This window comes from Bos indicus, chromosome 13 (genome assembly GCF_029378745.1).
Source record: "Bos indicus isolate NIAB-ARS_2022 breed Sahiwal x Tharparkar chromosome 13, NIAB-ARS_B.indTharparkar_mat_pri_1.0, whole genome shotgun sequence".
Lineage (NCBI taxonomy): Eukaryota > Metazoa > Chordata > Mammalia > Artiodactyla > Bovidae > Bos > Bos indicus.
Genome location: NC_091772.1, coordinates 62,841,803 through 62,853,721, shown reverse-complemented (window position 1 = coordinate 62,853,721; position 11,919 = coordinate 62,841,803). Strand labels below are relative to the sequence as shown.

Sequence of the window (11,919 nt, the reverse complement as noted above, 5' to 3'; positions counted from 1 at the left end):
CAGGGTCCCAGCCCTAATGGAGCTGATGGTCCAAGTGAGAGAGACTGACACTCGCCAACCTACCCACAGATGAGTGGATGATCGTGGGTCAGGGTCTGAAGCAAATGAAGCTGGTTCTGGAAGCTTCACTAGTTGGGATTGCATTGGGCAGAGCATCTGGAAGGTTCTCTGGGAGTCTTCAGGGCAGGTGTGGGCCTGGCCCTGCCCTCTTTTCCTAGTGGAGAAAACCGGCTGTCCCTGCAGGGATCATTATCACCTGGGGGTGGGGGTCATTGTTAAAAGTTTTAATTCTTGGATCCTCCCTTCCCTAACTCTTAAATACTTTAATAAGTCAGGGTTGAGTTGAAGAAATTTGTTGAAAAAGCCTCCACAAATGGTCCAGGCGAGTGGCCCAGGTTTGAGAACCACTGGTCTAGCCCATTCCATGCCCTTTTTTTTTTTTTTTGCAGATGAGAACACTGAGTTCTAGAGAGGAGGTTATGTATGTGCCTCAGGACGCCAAGAAGTCCAGCTGATTTAGGATCTGAACTCAAATCTTCTTGCTATTAATAGATATCAAATCTCCCCCCAAACCCACTGTTACTTTCTGCTGTGAGCCAGGGAGATGGGATCGTCAGTGAGTTCTTTCCTATCCCTGAAGTAAAGTGTGACGCTCTCAGTGACCCTTGGCATGTGTTCATGCCTGCGTTCATTCGGTGGATATCACTGAGTACTTTCTCTTTGCCATGTACTGCGGTAGGCTGTGGGGACTAGGTAGTGGGCCAAACACACAGGTTCTCCTTCACGGAGCTCACACCTTAGTGGGGGACACTGTTAATAGATTGACTTCTGATAGTGATATTAAAAAAAAAAAAAAAAGATGGAGAGAGGGAGTGAGTTCTCTTTGGACAGGGTGTCAGGTGATGAGTGACATTTTATCCCTGATGGGGGAAATATGAGGGGTCCAGGCCTGCAGAGGTCTGGGGCTTGGAAAAGTACAAAGAACCTGACATGGGTAAGAACTTAACTAGTTCAAGAGGTTGGAGGAAAGATTCCTGGCTGAAGGCAGAGAAAACTGCCCCGGGAGACAAGTATAGGTTTTACTCCTGCGCTGGACACCAGTGAAGGGAAACAAATATGAGCCTCGGCCCAGAGGCGTACTCCGTGCTACCCTGAGCTAGAACTGCTTTTTCAGGAGAACTTCAAGCAGGGTCATTACATGATTTGCTCAGCTCCCTTTCCTTTCCCTAATTACCCCAGGAATGAGGCTTGAAGGGTGTCAAGAGCCTGCTGTAGTGCTCGTCTGTATTCAGGATTTTCCAGTCTCTAGCAGCAGCAGCAGCAGCAGCAGCCCAGACTTCTTCTCACTTATTATCTCATTAAATGGCTCCCTCAATTCTATGCCTATGCCGTGGGTGTCAGGCTTCTTCTGTATTTTAGAGAAGCCCCAGTCATCTGTTAGGTTCCTAGCACTCCATGTTCTGTGATTGATTGAGTGCATCCTGACATGATCATGCCATAGTGTTCCCACAGCTTTACAATGTAAGAGTCGGGGAGAGGGGGTGATTTGGACTCATGGGATGGGGGCTGATTTGGACTCAATGCCTGAAGTGGAGAGTGGGGGCTGGGGTGGGGATTGGGCTGGGGCCCTGCTTTCAGGCAGGCTCAGCATTTTGCTGCAGGGCCCCTCCAACCTCCATAGTATGTTCTCGTACTGTGAACCTCAGCTCCAGTTCCAGTTGCCAAAGATCCCATTTTCGTCTTCGCTGAAATGTCGATGCCTAGAACAAATGACAGCTGACCTTTTCTCAGAGGGCAGAAGGTGTACCCGATGATAGCAGAAGACAGAACCGACTGTCCTGGCTCTTATTTTTCTTGGACCTTTGAGGGAAATGGAACCACCTTTTACGTGAAAATCGGTGACATCTGTTGGTGGGTGTGAACTTTGATTTCAGTGTTTCCAGTGATTCTTTGGAGCCAAAGAATGAACCCAACTCCATGTTCTGGAAGGGGCATATCCGGAATGCAACCTCTGATGGGGCCTCCTGCTCTTTGTCTCTCTCTCCTTGAACTTTAGGAGATGTGGCAGTCTTTGAATTCTGCTAATCCAGGATCCATGGGAGGTGTTTCACTCATGAGGTTTATCAGGCGGGACACAAGGATGTGGTTGTTCTCAAGCTCTCAGTGATTTGACCTGCTGACTCTTGGAGGGTAGGCCCTTTCCAGTCTGGCCGAGACTTAGCCCCACAGGAGGCTGGGTAAGTGCCAGCCCTTGACGGCTTCTATATGAAGATGTCACAATGAACCAGGTCAACTTGGGGGCATCCTGTTTCCAATTGTCTCTCTCTCTCTAAATTCATTTTTGTATGAGTTATTTTTTCTGGGGTTTTCACTTATGACACTGGATTTAATGTTTTTTAGACCCCAGTTCTGATGCAAATGCTGCCACCTCCCTCTGTTTTCTCTACTGGATCCCAGAAGTCCTAGTCCTAGAGGAGAGAAGAGGGGTAGAATGACTGTAAGGGAGGACTATATTGGCAAGTGTTACCTTTGATTCTTGGTATGTTGTCTTTTCATTACTACTCTGTTATAAAAATTTCCAGGGATTTCCCTGGTGGTCCAGTGTTAAGAATCCACCTTCCAATGGTCAGAAAACTGAGATCCCACATGCCTCGGGACAACTAAGCCTGTGTGCTGCAACTACTGAGCCTGGGCATTGCAACAAGAGAAGCCCATGGATGCTGCAACGAAGACCCAGTGCAGCCAAAAATAAATTAATAAAACAATTAAAAAATTAAACATTTCCAATTTTCCTTTTGCTTTTATTGTCCCTTGAGTTACTTAGAGGTTTGTAGTCTAATTTAGAATCATCCTCATGTCTCCTAATGTATCGATCTATTACTGATTTTTAACTAATGATATTGTGGTTATGTATTTAAACTTTTTGCATTCGTTGCGTATTGTTTTATGTCACAGCATGTGGTCTGTCTTGACGAAGAACTCATGAGCTCTTTGGCTATGCATGAGCCAAGATGATGTAAGCCAACCACCTGCTATATTGCCCACTAATCACAATTTAAATCTCTGAACAGAATATAAAAGGAAAATACCCCAAAGCTCTGAGAGTAAATAATAATAGGTAAGGGAAGGAGGTAAAGTTTTTCAGGCATAAACTTCCTTTTTTCCCTTAGGTTTTCTTCTTTGATCCTGGGGAGCCCCTGTGCTGAAAGTGTGCAGCACATTGGACTACAAAATCTCCGTAAGATTTCCTCTATATTCTGGCTGAAAGTGAAAGTGTTAGTTGCCCAGTCGTGTTTGACTCTTTGCGACCCCATGGACTGTACTGTCCATAGAATTCTCCAGGCAAGAATACTAGAGTGGGTTGCCATTTCCTTCTCTAGGGGATCTTCCCAACCCAGGGATCAAACCTAGTCGCCCACATTGCAGGCAGATACTTTACTGTCTGAGCCACCATGGAAGCCAAGTCATGTGAAAGTGAAAGGGTTAGTCACTCAGTCGTGTCCAACTCTTTGTGACCCCATGGATTGTAGCCCATCAGGCTCCTCAGTCCATGAGATTCTTCAGGCAAGAATACTGAAGTGGGTGGCCATTCCCTTCTCTATTATTCTGGCTAGAGGACTGGATAAATGGGCTTCATTTGAGCTCATGAGATAATAGAAAATAGGTATATTGGTCTCTGCCTCCAATTCCTGGCACAGAGCTCCTAAAACCCTTGTAAATTCCTAAGTGATAAATGCAATAAGAGCATCTTTTGTTCTAATGAAGTGACACTGGATGGTGGCTCCTGGGTGGTTTCTGGATAGGAGTTGGCCACCAGAAAGACCAAGCCGTGATTAGAAGGTTGGAAATTTCAGCCTCACCTTCCATCCTCTAGAGAAGGGAGATGGACTGGAAATGAAGTTAATGATTGATCATGCCAAATTGAGGAGCCTCCTATACAATCCCAGAAGTACAGGATTTGGAGAGCTTCTAGGTTGGTGAACAGATTTACATCAGGAGGCTGATGCACCCCAGATCCACAGGAACAGAAGCTCCTGGGCTTGGGACCATCCCAGACTTTGCCCTGCATCTCTTCATCTGGCTGTTCATCTGTATCCTTTATCATATCCTTTTGTAAACTGAGTTTATGAACTGAGTTACTTTAAATTCAGTGAGCTGTGCTAGCTGGTTAATCAAACCTAAGGAAGGGGGTCATGGGAACCTTCAGTTTGTAGCTGGTTGGTCAGAAGCACAGATAACAGCTTGGGGATGCAACCAGTGTCTGAAGGACATTAAACTGTGGGCATGTATAAGTGTGATTAAAAAGAAAAATTTGAAAGATTAGGAAATATATATGTATGGCTATAGGGGCTATCTTAATATCAAACCAATGTAAATTTTAGAACAAGATATTGTATCAGGGATCAAGAGAGACATTATATAATAATAGAAGAGTCAGTTTACCTAGAAGCCATAGTAATCCTAAACATGTCTATATCTAACAACAGATCACATGAAGGAAAATCTGACAGAAATGAAAAGAGAAATAGAGAAACCCACAATTACATTTGGAGATTTCTTTGATTAACCAACAAGTTAACCAGTGATTAACCAACATTCTTCTTTCAGTTGATGGAAAAAGTACACAGAAAAATCAAACACATAGAGAAGCTGAACAACACTTCCAACTAATTTGAACCAACTGACCTGTACAGGACAATCTACCCAGCAACAGTAGAATGCAATGTTTCCAAGATTGTATGAAGCATTCACCAACAGACTATATTCTGGTCCATAAAACAAACTTAAAAAAATCAAAGTATACTCTTTGATTACTGTTGTTGTTCAGTTGCTAAGTCGTGTCCAACTCTTTGTGGCCCCGTGGACTGCAGCACGCCAGGCTGCCTTGTCCTTCACTATCTACCAGAATTTGCTCAAACTCATGTCCATTGAGTAGGTGATGCCATCCAACCATCTCATCCTCTGTCGCCCCCTTCTCCACCTGCCCTCAGTCTTTCCCAGCATCAGGGTCTTCTCCAAAGAGTTGGCTCTTTGCAACAGGTGGCCACAAGAAGCTTTCTAAGAAATAGACGTGCTGGATTTCATGTAGTCCCCCTTTACCAAAATCACATATATACTGTCCTTCCCCCCTACCCTGTTTGGAACAGTCTCTCAGAGTTATCTGAGGTGCTGTCTCCTGGGCTGCAGTTCTCATATTGCCCCAAATAAAACTTAACTTGCAACTCTCATGTTGTGCATTTTTTTTAAGTCGACAATAGGATAGAAGGTGAAACTACAAACATCAATTGCATTTGTATATTGACAATTAAGAGCTGTATATTAAAATGAAGACTATATTTTACAGTAGCACAAAAAATAAGCTACTTAGGTATAAATCCCTCAAAACCTGTTCCTGAATAGTCTTTGTGTCAAAAACTACAGAGTTGATGACATAAATCAAAGCAGACCTTAAAAAAAAAATGGAGAGACACGTGTTCATGGGTTGGAAGGTGCAATATTGTTAAGAAATGCATTCCTTACAAATTGCAATCCCAAGAAAAATTCCAGTAGACTTTTTCTTAGAAATTGACAGTCTGATTCTATCATTAATATTGAAAACCCAAAGCACTAGAATAACCAGAACAATTCTGAAAAAGAAGAACAAAGTTTTATTTGGCAAAAGAATGAAAAACAGGGCCACGTGGGGTGGGGGTGGGCACAGATTGGGAGAAAATCTGAAGTTGGGCTTGTGTCCAGGACATGTAAAGAACTCTCAAAATTCAACATCACAACCCTGTGATGTTCTCTCCAGGATCTCAACATTAAAGTTTAAAAAAACATTTTATTTACGTTTAATTGGAGGATAATTGCTTTACACTGTTGTGTTGGTTACTGCCATATAACAACGTGAATCAGTCATAACTATATATATCCCCTCCCTCTTAAGCCTCCCTCCCTTTCACCCCCATCCCACTCCTCTAGATTATCACAGAGCACAGGGCTATTATAGCAACTTCCCACTAGTTATCTATTCTGGCCTCCATTGAATAACTTCTCTTCCTATCATATGCATTGTGTTCTCTACTTATAAGATGCAAATAGCACATGGCAGGAAATTTGAAAGTTCAGAGAAATATGAAGAAGGGAAAAGAGATTCTGAGTGACAGCATTGGTATTTCTTTTTTTTGCATACCGAATATAATTTTTATTTTGCTTTTGAAAAATTAGCAGTACCATCAAAAGCATTTTTTGTATATCGTTACAATTTTGGAAAACTTTCTAATGATCTCACGAGTGCGTGTGCCAAGTTGCTTCAGTCGTGTTTGATTCGTTGTGACCCCTTGGACTGTAGCCTGCCAGGCTCCTCTGTCCATAGGATTCTCCAGGCAAGAATATTGGAGTGGGTTGCCATGCCCTCCTCCAGGGGATCTTCCCAACCCAGGGATTGAATCCGAGTCTCCTGTATTGCAGATAGATTCTTTACCACTGAGCCACTGGGGAAACCCCTAATGATCTCATACTTGGCTCGAATATTTCCTTTTTATTTTTTTCTAGTATTTTTTTTTTTTCTTCCTGCTTCATTAGTATCTGTATTTCATCGCGTGCTTTAATACATCTATTCTTAGGATTCTCAGAAGTGGGCCCAAAACCTCGCCTCTCTTCAGTGCCCCTTGTGGTCTAGGTTTGCATTCCCTGCTGGTTGAGACGGGTGGGGGATGAGTCAGCACTCTTGTTTTCCTAGGTATTGTCTGTTGAGAGTCTGGACATGTGCTGGGCATGTCCTACTGGTCAGGAAATGGCATTGCCGTAATGCCTCACAGGGATTGTACATTAGACTTAATGGAAATGAATACATTATCGAGCCCTGGCAGGCTTCTAGGTGTTACGGCTGAAGTCTGGGAGAGTCACTCCATGGTGCCAGTGCCATGCCTTGGTCATAGTTGGCACTCAGCATTGAGTGACCTTCACTACAGTGGGGGATCTGAGGGAGAGGGTGTGCGGTCCCTTTAGGCAAGGCGTTCAGGGATGGCCTCCACGTCAGTTGACATTATTGTATCAGAAATGTGTGACATGAAGGATCCAAACATGCAGAGATTTGGGAGAGAAGGATGGGTGCAGGATGAAAGTACACTGTGTCTTAAGTGGGCAAGAGCATGAAAGCAGGCCTGGGGGCTTTAAACATGCTTGTTACATGATTTGCTCAGCCCCCTTTTCTTTCCCTGATTGCCCCAGAATGAGGCTTGAGGGCTTCCCAGGTGGCGCTAGTGGTAAAGAATCCGCCTGCCAATGCAAGAGACCTAAGAGATGTGGGTTTGATCACTGGGTTGGGAAGATCCCCTGGAGGAGTGCATGGCAACCCACTCCAGAATTCTTGTCTGGAGAATCCCATGGACAGAGGAGCTTGGAGGTGGCAAAGAGTCAGACACAACTGAGTGACTTAGCATGCAGGAATGAGGCTTAAAGGGTGTCAGGAGATTGCTGTAGAGCTCATCTGTATTCAGGATTTTCCAGTCTCTAGCCCAGACTTCTCACTTATTATCTCATTTAATGGCTCCCTCAATTCTAAAGCCTATCCTGTGGGCCTCAGGCTTTTCCTGTATTTTAGAGAAGCCCCAGTCATTTGTTAGGTTCCTAGCACTCCATGTTCTGTGATGGGGTGCCGTCCTGGCATGATCATGCTGTGGTGTTCCCACAGCTTTACAATGTAAGAGTCGGGGAGAGGGGGTGATTTGGACTCATGGGGTGGTTAATGTCTTAAGTGGGGAGTGGGAGCTGGGGTGGGGGTTGGGCTGGGCCCTGACTTCAGGCAGGCTCAGCATTTTGCTGCAGGGCTCTCCAACCTTCCTGTTCTCATACTGTGAACCTCAGCTCCAGTTCCAGTTGCCAAAGGTCCCGTTTTTGTCTTTGCTGAAATGGATGCCTAGAACAAGTGACAGCTGACCTTTTCTCAGAGGGCAGAACGTGTAGCTGGTGATAGCAGAAGACAAAGCCGACTGTCCTGGCTCTTATTTTTCTTGGACCTTTGAGGGAAACAGAATCATCTTTTCGGTGAAATTTGTCATGCCTGTTGGTGGGTGTGAACTTTGATATCGGTGCTTCCATTGGTTCTTTGGTGCCAAGGAATGAACCCAACTCCATGGTCTGGAAGGGGCATATCCGGAATGCAGTCTCTGAAGGCCCTGGGGGCCTCCCAGGTCTTTGTCTCGCTCCCTCCTTGAACTTTCGGAGGTGGGGCAGCCTTTGAATTCTGCTAATCCAGGATTCATGGGAAAGTGTTTCAGGCAGGTATGGTTTATCAGGCTGCACACAAGGACATGTTTGTTCCCAAGCTCTAAGTGATTTGACCTGCTGATTCTTGAAGAGCAGGGCCCTTTCAAGTCCGGCCAAGTCTTGGCTGGATCACAGTTCCAGAAGATAAGGCAGAGACCGATTCTTAATGACCTTTGTGTGAAGATGTCTTAATAGGACTGGCTGAGCCATGGTTGGCATCAGAGTTTTGACCTTTCAGAGGTATTTTTTTTTAATGTATTCATTTCTTTATGGCTGTGCTGTGTCTTCATTGCTGTGCATGGTTTTTCTCTAGTTGTGGCAAGCGCGGGTGCTCTCTAGTTGCGATGTCTGGGTGTCTCATTGCGGTGTGTCTTGTTGCACAGCAGGGGCACTAGGGCACATGGGCTTCCCGTAGTTGTGGCTTGCAGGCTCAGTAGTTGTGCACTGGCTTAATTACCTTGTAGCGTGTGGTATTTTCCTGGACCAGGGATTGAACCCATGTCCCCTGCGATGGCAGGCAGATTCTTAACCACTGAAGTCCCATAGGTGTTTTTTAGTGACCTGCATAGAGCCGTGTGCATGCTTGTATGTTTGTCTGAATATATGCTTGTCTGTGTCATCTAGTCCCCTGGACTTGTCAGTCATGTGTGGCTTTCCTTCCTCAGTTTCCTTCTCTTGTGCACTTGCTCTCAGATCTTTGCCAGCAATGGGAATTCACAGAGGCCTCCTGTAGGGAACTTACCTCCCTGAACTCTTCGGTTGCTTGTAAAATTTGGGTTAATTTTCATTTGTAGGGTACATATCTTTCATGAGATTTTCAGTGAGCTTTGTGATTTATCAAAGGTGAAAGGTTAGTGTTTTAGAAAGAGGCAGAATTTCTGTGCACAGGCTCTGGGGCCAGACAGGCCTGTCTGTGAATCCTGGTTCAGCTACTTACTCTTCTGTGGCCTTGGGCTGTCATCCAACTTTTTTTGTGCCTTCGTTTCCTCGTCCATAAAGTAGGGATAATATTGTCCCTTTCATAGGGGTGCCTTGTGGATCAAATGAGGTGAATAAATCAAACAGTTAGCACCATGCTTGGCATATATGCGTGTGGGCATGCTAAATCACTTCAGTCGTGTCTGACTCTGCGACCCTATGGACCGTAGCCCACCAGGCTCCTCTGTCCATGGAATTTCCCAGGCATGAATACTGAAATGGGTTGCTATGCCCTTCTCCAGGGGATCTTCCCAACCCAGGAATGGAACATGAGTCTCCTGCATTGCAGGTGGATTCTTTACCGTCTGAGCTACCAGGGAAGCCCCTTGGCATATATGAGTATTCCATAATTTACTACCGTAATCATCATCATGTAATTTTGAATCATTTTTTTCAGAATTTTTTTTTTTTTTTGGTCTACCTTTCTCTCAGATTTTATACCATTTTCCTAGACTTTGGCAACTATTTATACTTTATTTGCTATAAGAAAATATGGATTTGGGTTTTTTTTTTAACTGAAATATTGGATTCTTTATAATGCTTTTACCAGAATTAAGGCAGGCATAGAGACATTTTAATGTCACTAGAGTTTTTGCTTTCAATGGGAGGACAGAGTTCTGTTGACACATCCTACCACAATGACACATGTGAATATATCTTGTCACAGATGCATGAGTGGTTTCAAAAGGTTAAATATTTAAGACATGTTTGCAGATGTCTTTGTTTTGACTCTGTTTCTTTTCCACCCAATTGCCCCACAGATGTCAATGTGTTAGGCCTATGGTCTCTGCTTTGTTAATAGGTCAAAGCTGAATGTGTCTATGCCTAGAGGAGTTTTTCATTCATTCCCTGAGGGGCTACACATTGTTTTTGCTGCTTTCTCACTGAGTGACTTTACCATCCATGGGCTACATTTTGCTGCTTGAAAGTGCAACAAGTTGGCTCCCTATATAGCTATAGGTGTTTCTCTAATGGCATTTTACATATCAGCCAGCTTGGGTTTTACGGGTGTAGGGGTTGGGGTGGGTAGATGGATCTAGCTTTGCCTGAGATGGAGAGAGGATCATGTCATGGAAATCACACTGAAAAGAAACAAGATTGCGACCACAACCACCAAACCCCTGTTAATAAGCACTCAAAAAATGCTTTCCATCCTTACAACAACCTGCATTCAGCAGCAGCGGCAGCACATTACCATCACCCACATCCCCATTTAGAGATGAAGAGACTGGGGCTCAGAGAAGCTGCTATTCCTCTACAAAAGTGGCAGGGCTGGGATTCAAGCACAGATGTGCCTGAAACCAAAGCCTTGACCTAGGACGTGCCGTTTGTCTTCTCATGCCCCTGGTCTGTGAGATTCTTGGGGGCTGGGGCATGTCTCACTCACCTTGTACATCCCTGTCTCCACTCAGTGTGCAGTAAACATGGAACAAACGAAGTAATGGTCGAATAAATGAATGGATCGACTTCTCAGAGCCTCACTTTCTCTCCCTGACTGTCAAATCAGCTACCAGTTCCTTGCCTGCTTCTCTTATGGGGCATTATGGGAGTCAGATGACACGGTGGCTCTGAGTGTGTAAAGTGACAGCCTTATGTGAGGCAAGGAGAGTTCAGCCATCCATCCATCCATCAGTTCATCTATTTATGTATTCCTCAGACATTTATTAAGCACCAGCTATGTACCAGGCACCATGAATGCATTAATGAGCCATGGTCTCTCCCCTCATGACTTATAGTCAGAGAGACAGACACAGGCCAAGTAAACAGACCAATAAAATTCAGTGAAATAAAGGACAAGTTGTGTTAAGAGTTTTGAAAGAAATGAAGCCTGAGATGGCAGTAGTTGAGGACCTCTCAGAGGAGATGGTTCCTAAGTTGATTTAAAGGATGAGAAGAAACCACCCAAGACAGGGTGAGGGGCTGAGGGAGAGGGAACAGCTTGGGTCAGCCTGCTATAGGGAAGATCTGGTGTGTTTGAGCAGCTCACAGGACAACGAAACTGAGGAGGATGGAGGGCTGACCTGGGGCCAGTCAGGAGGAGCCTCGTGGGCTGTGGTGAAGACCATGGATTTTCTTCTGAGTTGGAAACCATTAGAGGGTTTTAACCAGGAAGTGACATGATTCAGTTTATGTTTTGAAAAGTCTATTCTGGCTGCTACTTGGAGTCCAGGGGGAAGGCAGCCGGAATAATCCAGGTGAAAGATGGTGGAAGCCTTGTTCAGTGTGGTACTGTTGATGGATCTGAGAACTATTTAGAAAATAGGACCACAGGATTGGACCAGGCATTGGACTGGGTGTGGAGGAATCAGAGCCCTTACCTGGGGAGTTGTGGTCAGGACCACAGGATTGGACCAGGCGTTGGACTGGGTATGGAGGAATCAGAGCCCTTACCTGGGGAGTAGTGGTCGGGGTGGGGAAGAGTCAGTGCTTTCCATGTTCTTCCTTCTGGGCCCCTTTCTTTCTTTCAATAAATCTCTCCCCATTCTTTAGGCTATTATCCCAGTTGGTCAAAACACGTCCATCCTGTGTCATGTCCCTCAACACTCTTGGTTCTCGGTGGCCTCCCTCCTGGGTGACTCAGTGACTTTACTCCATGGAGCATAGAGGCTTCTCAGAGGTGCCCACTTTGGGGATTAGAAAGTGGAACAAGAGAGGGCAGAGATCCAGCCCCCTGTCTCATTCTATCAGAGG

At 45.0% G+C, this 11,919-nt stretch overlaps 1 protein-coding gene across 4 annotated transcripts in view; it reads left to right on the top strand.

Moving 5' to 3' along the window:
* CDK5RAP1 (CDK5 regulatory subunit associated protein 1) overlaps positions 1–2,782 on the top strand; it is a 61,998-nt gene extending 59,216 nt beyond the window's left edge. For 3 of the 4 annotated variants that reach the window (XM_019972268.2, XM_070801514.1, XM_070801513.1), the window contains one exon: positions 2,057–2,782. In XM_019972268.2, the coding sequence (XP_019827827.2) occupies positions 2,057–2,167 (111 nt within the window). In that variant the 3' untranslated portion in view covers positions 2,168–2,782. The remainder of the gene's footprint in view (positions 1–2,056) is intronic. The other variant, XR_011570188.1, reaches the window with a different exon arrangement.
* Positions 2,783–11,919: the final 9,137 nt, after the last annotated feature.